At 32.5% G+C, this 14,882-nt stretch overlaps 1 protein-coding gene across 5 annotated transcripts; it reads left to right on the top strand.

The window, feature by feature from the left end:
- Positions 1-7,759: 7,759 nt before the first annotated feature.
- Positions 7,760-11,171, top strand: LOC147556678 (protein IQ-domain 26-like). 5 transcript variants are annotated; one of them, XM_086657607.1, is made up of 5 exons: positions 7,760-8,571; positions 9,005-9,096; positions 9,220-9,647; positions 10,049-10,255; positions 10,364-11,171. In XM_086657607.1, the coding sequence occupies exons 3-5, from the start codon at positions 9,234-9,236 to the stop codon at positions 11,027-11,029; spliced, it is 1,287 nt and encodes a 428-aa protein (XP_086513733.1). In that variant the 5' UTR covers positions 7,760-8,571; positions 9,005-9,096; positions 9,220-9,233; the 3' UTR covers positions 11,030-11,171. The 5 variants fall into 5 exon arrangements, with proteins under 5 accessions (XP_086513733.1, XP_086513731.1, XP_086513732.1 ...); XM_086657605.1 differs by having other exon boundaries at positions 7,907-8,652; positions 9,009-9,096; XM_086657604.1 differs by having other exon boundaries at positions 8,526-8,652.
- Positions 11,172-14,882: the final 3,711 nt, after the last annotated feature.

Below are 14,882 nucleotides of genomic sequence, written 5' to 3'. Positions count from 1 at the left end.
TTTTAACATATTATGAAATTAAATCAAATCTAAGATACATTAATTAGTATATAATATAATGATGGTAAAACCCAATTAATTATACTTATTATAGTAATTGGGCTTTCCAATTTGGTTCATTATGGTAAGATTTCAACTCTCCTCAAATAACTATATTGACTTTAATGGTTTATTTGTTTTCCTAATTTTGTACTATTAAATTGGTAGTATAGAAGGATAGTCAGTTCTTCCCTGTCTTTTTGACAAATGATAAGCCATTAGTTATTTTCAATATTAACAAATTTCTAATTTTGAAGAAAAAAAATATTGTGTCTTATAGTATACTCAAAGGCAGGCCATAGGGAACCCTATAATAATAAATAATATTAATGGATACTCATTTATGAATAATAACGATGCATCATAGATAAATAGAAAGAAATGAATGACCAATAAAGTTAAATGAAATTACTCATATTAGAAGATACAAATAATCTTTTCACATTTAAGAAAAAATTCTTCAATAAATTTCTATCTCTACAAAAAGTTGTCTTTTCAGTTTAAAGGAACGTTTTCTTAATCTTTTGAACAAAAGAAAATCGACCATAACTTTTTCTTCATTAGTTCACCGAGAGAAATTAAGAGAAATCATAGAGAAGCCTTAAGCTTTTTAGTCTTCACCTGGAGAAAACCTAGAAAAACATTTTTTTTTTTTGTTCAAAACCTAGAAGAATATGATGCTCAATGAATTAAATTTCTTCTTTTACCATATTCTCGTTTTTTTTTCAACGATAGATTGTTACATCGTGCATGATTTTGTTGTTTTTATTCTTAAAGCTAGGACATCAATCTTTTTCTTAAAAAAAAATCCTAAAGATATTGTCTGACTGTTTCTCTCTTATAATCTTGTTTTCTCCAAAAAAAATTTGCATGAAAGGTAAATTATATATTTTGCTAACTTTTTGTATATTCTCATAGCATTTTCTTGATTCTAACAGCATATTTACGTTTTATAATTTTCTGACTTACCCAGAAAATCATTTACGTTTTGTAATTTTCAATGTGAGTTTGTTTTTCAGTCCGTAACGCCCTCGAATTTCTTGTAGCACTTCTTTGATTTTGCATAAATTGTGTAAAATTTACCACCATTTTCTAAACTCTGACAAAAAATAACATATTTTACAAACATAACAGCATTACTATCAAAATGACTTTATCGATACTAGAACTGTACAGATTTTTCGTAAAGTTTTACATTTCAATTCTTTTACGTTTTTATATTTTATCATTCCACGAATTGCAAGTATTTGTTTGAACACGAATATATTTTGCAAATTTACAGACGAGATTGTGGTTGTACATATGTGATTTTTGCACGTGGATGAACTTTTGGTCGAATATAACTATAAGCATTTTCACACGGGATGTTAGCCAAAGATTTAACAATACAACAGCAAAAGAAGATGGTTGAATTAACTTGATTGTTACTGGATGAATTGAAGGATAAATGGCAAAAAATCTTTAAGTTATTAGTTCTTGTAGTAGATTATGTTGTAATGGATTTCTCTTAATTTTAATTACTTTAAGTTTTAGTTCGAATATCGTGAAATACGTTAAAAATGTTGAGAGGTAATGGAAAATGCTAGAAGATATCACAGAAATGCTAGAAATACCACAACGATGTCAACAATATTTTTTTTATTATCTTTGAGTATATCCATATAATGTTTGGCCTACATGGGCGAAGATGGAACCACGTGACTCTTTCTTAGTTATTCCCCATTTCATATAAGAGACCGTAGAATTTTGTTCACTAACATTTGTTTCATGATCGAGTAACATGTGCATTTACATACAAATAAACATTGAATGATACGAAACCATCGATTTAAAAGAATAAAAATATAAAATTTTGGGGGAAATCTATATACTTCTATTGTAGTTAAATCCAACTTATTTACGTTTGTAAAAATATGATGGATTTTTTAGAGTTTACGAGATGTTGGTAGAGTTGCTAAAATTTAAGCAAAATTCAAAGAAATGCTACAAGAAAATTTATGCAAAAAATTTAACAACGCATATTATGTTATTAGAATCAATAGGATGCTAAAAAAATTTGAAAGGACACACATCTCCATTCCAGCCAACAGTCACCTTATATCGATCATTCTTTATAAATTTTTAGTTTTTTTCATACTGATAGAGTAATGACCGAGAGCATCTCGAAAGACTTGAACCCCACCCTCAAACTCTTGACCGACGTAGATGAACATTGGACCCCATGCATCTTCCTTAGTTATTTTTCATTAAAGGTAACAACCATAAGAATTTGCATCACTGAAATTCATTCAATGATTGAATAACTGTCCATACAAATGTAAAAGCATTACATGTGATAAGAATAAAGAAAATTCTAGAAAAATGTTTCAAATGTTTTCTCCTTATTTAAGTAATACAAGAGAATCAGGGAGATGCTAGAGAAATGTTAAAAATTTGGTAACATAATGTAAGTAAGTTAGAAAACATATGAAACATTATTATGTTGTTGTTACGTCGATTTATCACCTAAGTTGTTTTAAAAACTCAGAAGTATTTTTTAGTATAAGTATATAATTGTGTTTTTAAATCAATAAAATGCTAGAAATTTTTCAAAAATTCTGTTATATCTAAGAATGTTGTTAGAATCAATAAGATGCTTGATAAATAATCAAACTTTTGTTCACATACTCTAACTAATTCAGAACATATCTTATGCATATTATGTTAATAGAATCAATAAAATGTTATAAAAATACTGAAAATGTCAGCAAAATAAATATTTGTTTATATTATGTTTTTTTTTATGAAAACAAGACTGTAGTGATCGAAAACTCAACTTTTCCTTACGAAAAAAAAATGAAAATACGTGTTACATTTAAGTATGTTGTTAGAATTAAATAAATATTTTAAGAAGATTCAAAATTTAATCCACATATATATAATTTCGATAATGATTCTTAAGACGAAATAATTTGTAGAGATAAAAACATTGGAAGAACATATAGAGAGAGGGAAGGGAATCCTATTTTTAGGACAAGAAAGGTTGATTTGGTATGACTTATTATTTTTTACATTACTATTTTTGTAAAGAAATATTTATTTATTTTAAATTTAGATATAAATAATTTACTTTTATTAGTCTAAATTTAGATATATAACTTTTTGGGTTAAAAAAATTATCACAATAACTAAAAAAACCCAGGTCTTCTGTTATTATGTAGAAGTTACCAAAACTTTATGTGTAATAGTAGGTAAAGTTTGAAATAATATGGATAATTATCAATAAAGTCATTTTTTTCTCACTCCCAAAATAACCTTACCCACTAAAACTCATTGTCTCTCTAAAAACTATCATTATCTTCTTCTTCTCTTCTTCAATGGACGATGAAATCTTCTTCTTACTTGGTTCAAATCCTCATGGATTTGGGAATTAAGAGTAGTCTAAATACGATAGAGCAACAATCGAGAAGTTTATTACATCAGCTACTGCGATTATAGTTTGAGAAGATCGAATCGGATGTTGCGAGGTCGACATGAATTTACTAGGCACCTTGAATGCGCTGGCCCATAGCTAAGCAAAGAGGTGGATCCGAGTAAGTTTTATTTTTCAGCTCTGTTTTAGTTTCTAAAAAGAATAGGGAAGTCTTCAAAAGTCAACTCAATGCCCCTGCTTTGCCTCGAGGCAAAAAAGAAGGTAAATCCGAGTTAGCTTTGCCCCATGAGCTCTGCTCCAATCCGAGAGACAAAGGTAAGGGGGAAGGCTAGATAGAGACAAATATTTGTTTTTCATACACAAACCACCGTTAAGATTTAAAAGATCGGTTAATGTCAAAAGATGCACATTCAATAGATATTATCTTCCAAATAGCCATACACATGTGGCCAAGGGCGGAGCCAGGGGAGGCTACCCCTGGCTGGAGACAGCATGATAAAAAGAAATCAGGGAAAACATAACACAGCAAGAGAAGTAGCCAGGGTGGTTCTGAGCTTATCCTACCACCTAGCCCGCACGAGTTCAAATCCCCCTCCCCTCTTTAAATTTCTCTTTTAAATTAATTTCATATGAGCCCTTATATTATATGTGCTTGAACTTTTAGTCCCAAGTTCTGCCCCTACTTCTGAATCTAGTTCTCTTTTGACCATTTTTTTGTGCTAAGTCAAACTTTACTCCATTTGTTAGTTTTCATCCAACTTCCGTTTAGTTATTTTTTCGTCCTCAAATTAACAAACTTCCGTTTAGTTATTTTTTCGTCCTCAAATTAACAATGATCATATACATTATAATTTGTTGAGGTTAATTTTTCGTAAGTTCTTTATGTTTGAACTATTAACGAAATTTTACATATTCGAAAAAAAATTACTTCTCAAACTACTACTTGTTAGTAGTATATATACTTTAGAAAAGAAATTTTGACTCTCTGGTCATTTTTAGGCTAGTCCGGGGTAACTTTAAATCCTGGCTCCGCCCTTGCACGTGGCTACCATCAGAACAGGTATCTTACGACTACATCATCCCAGACGTGCATTTTACAACTCTCCAAACCTATACAAGCATATCAAATTTGCCTTAAATAGGATCATCTTGAATAACTTCTTTAAACTGCAACAACGTCTCACTGACTTAAGCACCGGAAGACCATTTGGTAATTTTTTTTTTTTTTTTTTTTTGTTGAAAGATTATATAGATTAGATAGGAATAAGAGTTCTATTACAATACAACCTACATAGAAAATAAGGTACATGTTTCCAAACCTTCGATCTGTTTTTCTTTCTTGCCCATTTTGCCAATTTGTCCGCTGCTTGATTGAATTTCCTGCTTGTATGAGAGAATTTAACTATTTCCAATCTCCTTTTTATTTCTTGGATTCTTTTGATATGTATTAGGGATTGCCATTGAATATTATTCTTTCCTTTCTGAAGATATTTTATGATATTAATGTTGTCACTTTCGATAATGATTTTTTTGTATTCATGAGATTCTGCCCATTGTATTCCTTTGAGGATCGCAATTGCCTCACCTTCCTCTGCGTTTCTGCTTCTTGAGGTGTATGATGCAGCTTCGACCAATTTAGATTCATTGTCATGGACGATAAGACTGATACCTGTGATACTTTGTGTGTCTATGAAAGATGCATCTACATTAATCTTTAAAAAGGACGTTTCAGGGGGGATCCATTTTCCTTGTTCCGTTTTGGTTTTTGTTTCATTCACTATTTGAATTTGTGGGAAAGTCGTAATGATGGTAATAATTGTGTCTAGCGTGTTGATTTCGTGTTGAAAGCAATGGTCACATCTAATTTTCCATATGTTCCACATAATGGTAGCGTAATGAATGTTGTGAATTGTGTAAGACTTTTGGTCATTTATTTCCCAGGAGAAAATCCAATCTCGAACAGATATAATATTTTCAGAAATTATGTTAAAATAGAACCAAATATTTTTTGCCAGAGGACAGTGAAGGATAGCATGTTCTATGGATTCTATCTCATTACAATTCGGGCAGATTCTGTTGTTATCAATATATTTTCCTATCCTATCCCTAACTGGGAGTGCTTTCGTACAAATTTTCCATAAGAACATTTTTACCCTAGGAACAACCGGTATGGACCAAAGGAAGTTCCAATTAGGGGATTGGGGTTGGGGTGTATTCATACTGATACATAGGTGTTGGTACATGGATTTGACACTAAATTTTCCTGATTTGGTAAGCGTCCATTTCCTTTGATCTTCACTCTCTATAGAGATCGGGATCGCTAGAATAAGATTCTTAGTCTCGTTATCGAATTCATTGTTAAGAATGTTTTCGTTCCAGTTACCTTGGTCAATGAGCTGAGATACCTTAGTTAGGTTAGAATTCTGGTTATAGGGAATGGATGGGAGCGTGGGAATCCAATTATCGGTCCAAATATTTATACTTTTTCCGTTGTGTACTTCCCACATCGTATAATTTCCTATTATATTGAGGTATTTATTAATATTCTTCCAAATCCATGAATGATAGGATTTCGCCGGGCCTGGGTTATCTGTATTATCAAAGTACTTGGCTTTCAAAAGCTGAACCCACATGGCCTCCGGCTCAGATTTAATTCTCCAAGCTAATTTACTCAACATAGCTTGGTTATCCAGCTCTGGGGAGTGGATTCCAAGACCACCCAGGTATTTTGGAAGACATATCGAAGACCAAGATTTGGTACATATGCCTTTGGACTTACCCCACCAGAATGACTTTTGCAAAGTCGTAATGCTCTTGCATATGCCCTTGGGAAGAGCGAAGCATTGCATTTGGTATCGGGGTACGGCCGCCGCTATAGTCGAGATGACTATAGTGCGACCCGCTTGAGAGAGAAAACTGTGATTCCATTTGTCTAATTTTATTTTTATTTTATTAAGAATATCATTAAAAATTTGCTTTTTATTAGCACCAATGAATAATTGTGTTCCTAGATATTTCTCCGACGTGGAGGCGTATTTTACTTTAAGTGAACGCATAATCATACGTTTGAATTTAGGATGAGAGTTTTTAGAGTAAAAAATGTTAGATTTTGCGTAGTTGATCATTTGGCCAGACGCGTTGCAAAAGGTATTAAGAATAGTCTTGAGTGTATGGATATTATCTAGAGAGTTACGACCAAAAATAATGCAGTCGTCTGCGAAGAGAAGATGAGAGATGGAGAGATTAGGGTTTTTTGTAGGAAATCCTTTGAAATTATTTCTATCCTGTTCCTCTTTAAGCAGACGACTGAGCCCCTCCATTGCTAGTGTGAACAAAAAAGGGGAGAGGGGGTCTCCTTGTCTGATACCTCTAGAGGGGTGGAATATGGGACCAGGACGCCCATTGACTAAAACCGCCATTGAGGAGGTTGTTATGCATTGGGCAATCATATTGATCCAATGAGCCGAATAACCCAATTTAGCCAAGATTTCTGTAAGGAAACTCCATTCTATCCTATCAAAAGCTTTGGACATGTCCAGCTTAAGTCCAAAGTAACCCGTAGCACCTTTCATGGTTTTGAGAGAATGGATTATTTCCTGCCCCATGATAATGTTATCAGAAATTTGTCTGCCTGGGACATAAGCCGCCTGGAAAGGGGAGATGATATTATGAAGCGAGTGTTTGAATCTATTAGCCAATATTTTCGTTATAATCTTATAGGTTGTGTTTAAAAGGCTGATGGGTCTATAGTCGGCTGGTGTTTGGGGGGTTGTGGTTTTTGGGATGAGGCAAATATGAGTATGATTAGTGTCTTGTGGAAGCTCAGCTGTCTCAAAGAATTCTTGCACTAATCTGTAAATATTGGGACTAACAGTTTCCCAATTAGATTGAAAGAAGTAGGGGGGGTATCCATCGGGACCCGGGGCCGCTTCTTTTTTAAGGCTACTAATAGCACTATTAATTTCTTCCTGGTCCGGGATTCTATTAAGCTCTATGTTTTGTTCTAGCGTGATGGTTTGATTGAAAAGATTGAGAATGGAGTGGTTATCACTATGGCCCTGAGAAGAACTAATATTGAGTAGATGAGAGGTAAATATAGCTTGGATCTCTTCTAATCCTTCCTGCCACTCACCATTGGTATCTTTTATGGCTATAATTTTGTTAGTCCTATTACGTTGTATGGCTTGAGAGTGAAAAAATTTGGTGTTTCTATCTCCTACTGAGAGGAAGTTGTTCCTAGATTTTTCTTTCCATAAGGATTCTTGTAGCTTATACAAGTTTTCCAGTTGATTATTTATTACGTTGTAGCTTATTCAAGATAAAAAAAATCATTCCGAAGACCAATTCTCGACATTGTCGTATATAATTGGAGCCAACACAGCAAGTTGGTCACATATTGGGATATTGGGGGAAAAAACTAAATTAACACTTAACAGCCTTTTCATAATAAAGTGTAAGGCTTTAGAGATTTGAGTCCAGAGAGTGTACAGGGAACAGGTAGATAGAGTTGCATAAGTGAGAAAGTATCAAACGAATAGCTGTAAAAGAACTCTGTAATTTGAGAGATACGACAAAGAAGAGGAAAGATCTTAGTCTACCCAAATGAAATAAGAAGTAGCAGGTCCTAGTGAATCATTTGGATCATAGAAAAACAGAGAAAAATCATTAGTACAGTCTTTATTGGTGATACAGAGTTTGGAATCTTGAGTAGTACAATTCTAGAGAGAGAAATAACAGAGGAAAAAGAGATTCATAGAACCCATTTCCTCTATTAGTTTGATTTTGCAATCAAGAAAACAAGTTCAATTCGTTTTTTTATCACCAAAAAGTTTTTGAGAAGGGTTGGATAAGGTGTGAGGAGAGAGAGAGAGAAAGTGATAAGGGTAAAGTGAATTTCTTAGTGAGAGAAAGTGAAAGAGAAAGAAAAAGAAAGATAACAGTGGAAGAGAATATAAAAAGGAAGTGAATCACAAAAAAGGGCTAAAGAGATAACAAAAGAGTGTATATAACAACTAATCACCTTAGAGAAACTACTGCTGAGGAGGTATCTTTCTTTTTTAAGGACACGTTGCTCCAGAAAGATAGAGAGAGAAAGAGATTAAAAAAAAAAAAAAAAAGAGGTGATTCTCTTCTGTAGCTTCTCTGTATTTTCTCATTGGAGGAAGTGAAATTCAACCTATTTTTTGAATTTGAGGAAGTGGGTAATTAGTCTTTCTCTCTCTAATCCTCTCTCTTTCTGAGATTAAGGAAATTACTAATGGATTTGTGTGTTGGCTTATTATATCTGTAACTTTTATTATTGTTTGGTTAAAAAAATTAGGGTTTTAAGCAAAACATTAATCTAGTTTTATGTATGGTTCAGTGAAATCTGTTTGTCTCTTATAATACAGAGGTGTTGACACTTGACAGTTTTATAACTTGAAAAATCTCAATCTTTTCCCACCCATCTTTCCCTTCTTCCTTTCTTTTTCTTTTTCTTCTCTTCCCCCCTTTAAAGTTTGCTGCTTTTTTTTTTCTTATTTCTCCACTAATCAGTTCTTCTTTTCAAATTAGATAGAAAAGGAGCGTTATACTTGAGAGAGATTCAAATAAAAACTTCTAGAGAGAGAGAGAAAGACTTCTAGTCTTCTAGAGAGAGAAAGAAAGTCTAAAGAGGCGTTTTACTCTTGAAACTCCACTTGGGTTTGTTTCTTTTCTTCAGTTTGTTTTAACATTCTTAAATATCCTCTTCTTTTTCTTCTCTCTTTCTCTCTCTCTCTCTCTCTAAGGTAATTTCTTCAAAATGGGAAGAGCAACAAGATGGTTTAAAAATTTATTTGGGTCAAAGAAAGAGATAGAACAGAGAGAGAATTCAAATGTTGAAGATCATAATGATAAGAAGAGATGGAGTTTCAAAAAAATTAAGAGTAACAATTCCGGTGAAGTGGGTCTGATTTCAGGTACTATTCCGGTGAATATACCACCAGCTGAAGCAGCTTGGTTAAGATCTTTTTATAGTGATTCAGACAATGAACAGAATAAACATGCCATTGCTGTTGCAGCAGCTACGGCTGCTGCTGCTGATGCTGCTGTTGCTGCTGCTCAAGCTGCTGTAGCTGTTGTTAGACTTACTAGTCATGGAAGAGGAACTATGTTTAATGGTGGTAGAGAGAGATGGGCTGCTATTGTCATTCAAACTTTTTTTAGAGGATTTTTGGTAAGTGGGTTTTCATTTTTACTTCAATTTCTTAACTTTTTGCATTTCAATTTGTTTCAGTTCTTGTGAAACACAGAGCTAATCAGCTGAAAAATTAGAGATTGTTTGTATTCTAAATATGGGTCTTCATCAATTTCATTTTTATTGACTTTAAAATGAATAAATTTAAAATCAAAATCACTTGTTTGTTAGCCTTTGTTTTACTTGTTTTATAGTCATTTAATTTGATTCTTCTGTTATTATTCATTTAATGTTTAAAAATTTGTTAACCTAAATTGGTTTCTTCAAGATTCTTCTTCATACTGAAAGTAAAAGCTTCTCCTAACTAGTTATGATTAGGGTTTTAGCCTTTTCTCTGTTTTTCTTATTGAATCTAAAAATTATGATTTTTTATTGTCCAGGCAAGAAAAGCTCTTAGAGCATTAAAAGGACTAGTTAAAATCCAAGCTCTAGTTCGAGGTTATCTTGTTCGAAAACAAGCTAGTGCAACTCTTTACAGTATGCAAGCTCTTATAAGAGCTCAAGCCACTGTTCGATCACGAAGAGCTCGTAGTTTCTCTCACAAAGATCATCAATTTCAACCGGAATTTCGGTCCCGAAAATCTCTTGTAAGCTTCTCTAAGTTTCAATCTCCATTAAGTTCTTGTATAATTTTGATTTCTAAAGCTTAAAGATTTTAACTTCATCAATCTTTGTTCTGTTTTTCTCTTTTGAAGGAAAGAGTTGATCAGTGGAGAAATGAGAGTACTTCATTTAATCAAAGTAGAAGATTATCATCCTCAATCGAAACAGAGATGAACAACTTTAACGAAAGCCCGAAAATTGTCGAAATGGATACTTACAGACCCAAATCAAGATCACAAAGAACAAGTACATCAAAATGGGAAAATTGTGAAGCACCATTTCCATGTAAAACTCCAGCTAGTTTATCGATTCCTGATTCTAGAAACTACCCGGAATTTGATTGGGGTTTCATGAGAGATGAGTATAGAATCTCAACAGCTCAAAGTACTCCAAGATTCTTGAATTCTAGCTTATCAAATTTACCAGCTACACCTGCAAAGAGTGTTTGTGCTGATAGTTTCTTCAGGAAATACTCAAATTTTCCGAATTATATGGCGAATACTCAATCATTTAAAGCAAAAGTAAGATCTTCTAGTGCTCCAAAACAAAGACCTGAATCAATTCAAAGGAAGAAGATTTCATTGAATGAATTGGTTGAATCAAGAGCTAGTTTAAGTGGTATTAAAATGAGGAAATCTTGTTATCAAGCTCAAGAAGTTTTGGATTTCAAGAACACTATAATGGCTAAAATTAATGATAAATCATCTGAGATTGTTTATGAAGAAGATGAGGGAGATTACATACGTAGGAGATGGTAATTTAGAGTTCAAATAGCAAAGCTTATTTCAATTATCTCTCTTTCTCTCTACATATTTTTCTCTTAGTTTCCTACAGTGTAACTCCACAATGCAACATAGTCGTTTTGTAAATTCAGTGATTCACAAAAATCTTGTTTGGAAAGTCTTTTTCTGTTATTTTTGGGTTAAAGTACATCAAAAGACACTTGGGGAGGTAGGGCGAACGAAGACATTGGTGGACATTACAATTGATGTTGTATTGGTTGGGAATATTTAAAATGTCCTGTAACGTGTAAAGCATTGAAGACATTTTAAATGTCCTCCAATGTTGAATCCATTGGTTAAGGACATTGCAAATGTCCCCACTCTCTAGGGCATTAGTTTGAGACATTTTAAATATCACTAAAAATATTTTATATATGTGAAAGATAACAATACTATACTAAAATAAATATTTACAAATTGTCTACTCTTAGGTGCTCACGAAAGTCTATGAATGCATTGGTTAGGGACTTTTCATACGATAAGAATAAGTTATAATAATATAATAAATATCACTAATTGTTCATCAATGTCCAAAAATGTCCATAAAAGTTCACAAAAATTCACAAATATTTTAAAATATCAGTAAAAATATGTAAAAATTAACATTGGTTAGAGCCTCATATTAGAAATTTTGAACTAGAAAAGATGAGTATTCAGGAATTTTACGTTGCAACGACTAGTTTTTGGGATAAGTTAGCTCTTACTGAATTTAAAGAGTTGAAGGCTTGTACTCGTTATATTGCCCATAGAGAGACAACATTTGGTTCAGTACTTAATTGCTTGACATGGTCATTTTGAAGGAATTCAAGCACAATTTTGCATAGTAAACAACTTCCTTTTATTTCTAAAGTTGTAAATGAGCTTATCGCTTGGGAGATATGTTTTAAGTTTCAAGCAGGGAAAAATTCTTCCAGCACCTACTCAATCTGTGTTAGATATTTATTCAAAACTAAATTAGAACAAATTATACGAGGGTTGTTATGAATGAATGCAGTTTCAATGAGAAAAAGATTTGTAAAAGGCTCAACATCATAAGTTATTGAAAAAAACACAACCAAACCATCAAACTCATAGATCTTTTGTGCCTAAGGCTGATAATCTTGTTGATCATTTCCAAATATTTCAAAAATTTCTTATTATGCAGCCCGATGCTATGTCAATCTCTTCTTCACACGAACCCTTAGGTCCTAGGTTTTCTTCCATCGATTTTTATTTGCAAGATATGCAATCTTAGAAACAGATTGGTACAAGCCTTATGCAGGGGCCACTAAATATTTTTGGTAAGGAAGAGTCTCATGTTCAATTCAAGCTTCCACTTTTCACTTATCATCTTTTCGTTTGAGTCTAATCTTCTAGTTTTTATGTATCAAATTCCCATCTTCGTCATGTTTAAACATCCAAGTCGAAATGCTTAGTGTCTACTGCTGCATTAGGATATTTACAAGTTAGGAATGTTTCTAATTATTATCCTTGTAAACTTGCAAAATGTTATGCTTAATGTTTTGTCAAACTATGTCTATTACAGTTGACCATAAGTTGTCATTCTCCTATATGTATGAAATGAGTTCCTCAATACAGTGTTTGTGTATTGAAGACTAGGGTATAACCCGTGCCTCCTGCACAAAGCTCCCATTGGACACGTAACGTGCTTGAACATATTCGTTCGGTGAACATAAAAAATGAAGTGTGAACTTATTTAAGAAGGATTAAAATACGATAAGTTTTAAAACGGAATAAGTCTTTCATACGATAAAGAAGATGTCATTTGTTATTTTTTCACTTTCTTTTCTGTAGTATAACATTGTATAAATTACAATTATCATACTAAAAATTACCTTAGACAAAACCAAAAAATATTTAAGAAATTCCTAAAACACTAAAGAACTTAAAAGTCAAAATTTAGAAAAGTCAAAATTTTGAAAAATCAAATCAAATGCAAACAAATAATAAAATTAACTTGCAAAAAAATTATCTAGAAGTTTCAGAGTGAAAGTATAGATTAAGATTAGCAACTTCCGTGAAAACCGATCTAGATAAAAATTGAAGAGTATTTCACCTATGCATTACATTAGTCACCACGAATGGATTCATGGTGAAACATTAATATTCTTCAATTAAAAAATTTAGTAGAAAATTAATTCTACTAGATGAGTTTGGGTATTTCACCTATGCATTACAATTCTACTAGATGAGTTTGGGCCCGGAAATGTGATTCCTCAAAAACGGTAATAGCAAACCTAGGGGGAGGTGGGTTTGTGATTCCCATTCCCCCGGAATCACATATATTAATATTTATCGACAAATATATCTTTAACAAAATATTGAATTACCAAGTTTATCTTTTTGTAGGATCTGGTATTAATAAGTACTATTTATGTTTATGAACAAAATTTAATTTTAGATAAATTTCTGTTTAGGTTTACGAACAAAATTTTATTTTAGATAAATTTTTATTAAGACATTTATTTATTATCTTTAAATTCTAACCATTTGATGTATCGTGTTATTATTTCATATCTACGAAATTTGAAAAAATAATAATGATTTTAATATATAACAAAGTTGATGTGTATATTTTATGCAAAAAAGAAAAGTTGATATGTATTCTATGTAGTTTAAGTAAGGATAAAAGTGAACTTTTACAAATATTTACATTCATATTCCAAACACCTAATTAGGAATATGTCAGGAATCAAATTCCCATTTCTGGTCAAACCAAACATCAAACTACAGTCATCTGATCCCAGGGATCACGTTACGGGAATGTGATTCCCAGGAATCACATTCCATTCTCGCGCGCCAAACATGCCCTTACTGGAGCGATTCAGAAGTTAGAAATTTTCCCCAAAATCCTTTCTTCCCTCTCGAGTCCCCAATATATATAAATGACAACAAGTGAAATACCAAAACTAACTCTATTCAAATTGGTTAAAAAATCAATTTTTTTTAGATAAGGACTATATTATAAATTTTGGGAAGGGCTTCTAAACAATGTCCTTTATTAAGAAAGGATGTTTGTCCCAGTCAGCCTTTTTCCTTCTGTTTTATTATATAGATTGTAGTTGTCATTGTTGAGTTTATCTTATAGGACATCATTCTGAATACCATGACATTTATCGATACTTTCAAGCTTTAGTTAAAAAAAAATATTCATTTGTTCAAGTATTTTGGATGTAACTTAGGTATGTAGTACACTTCCAGTAAGTTTTGTCAGTTACTTCCAGTTACTGGAACTGCTTATCAATCTTCATCCACGGATACTCCTAAGAAAAAGAGTGTTGTTGAAACAAAGCATAGGCATGTCCTTGAAACTGTTTGTCTTTGCTTTTACCTAGTTTTGTTCTTAGTGAGTGTTGGTGATAAGTTGATCTCACTGCTATCAATTTAAATAACAAAATTATACTTTACATTGTGCAGATTTGTCTCTATTTAAAAGACTGACAGGGCATGCTCCTTTTTTGTTATGTCATATTGTCATTTATGTGTTTCTTGGTTATGGTGAGGGTCAAAAGGTCATAAATTTTATGATCCAGTTTTTTTTTTTTTGTTGAACTAAATTTTATGATCCAGTTACTCTTATTTTTATGTTTTTCGTCAGGGTGTATTTTCAAAGCACATACCATTCATTTTTTATTCCAGCTGATGTTCATGATGTGACTTCCTCTGACCTAGTTCATGTGTGATCCATTTTCTGTTGTTTGTGATACTCTTATTGTCCATGTTGCTCATGTTGCATATGATGTTTTTGATGTGTTGCCTCGCTTATGATGCCCCTCCAGCCTCCACTCCCTCGGCTGACCGAGCTATCGTTGGCAGGGGCGGAACCAAA

The sequence above is a fragment of the Eschscholzia californica genome, unplaced genomic scaffold, assembly GCF_041429995.1.
Source record: "Eschscholzia californica isolate CP2 unplaced genomic scaffold, dmEscCali1.0.p SCAF_2, whole genome shotgun sequence".
Classification (NCBI taxonomy): domain Eukaryota; kingdom Viridiplantae; phylum Streptophyta; class Magnoliopsida; order Ranunculales; family Papaveraceae; genus Eschscholzia; species Eschscholzia californica.
This window is presented reverse-complemented; position numbering and strand designations above follow the sequence as displayed.

Coding starts and splice junctions, on each gene's coding strand:
- LOC147556678 (XM_086657607.1), top strand. CDS start 9,234: ATGGGAAGAGCAACAAGATGGTTTAAAAATTTATTTGGGTCAAAGAAA. Junction 9,648..10,048: donor CTTTTTTTAGAGGATTTTTG/GTAAGTGGGTTT, acceptor TTTATTGTCCAG/GCAAGAAAAGCTCTTAGAGC. Junction 10,256..10,363: donor TTCGGTCCCGAAAATCTCTT/GTAAGCTTCTCT, acceptor TCTCTTTTGAAG/GAAAGAGTTGATCAGTGGAG.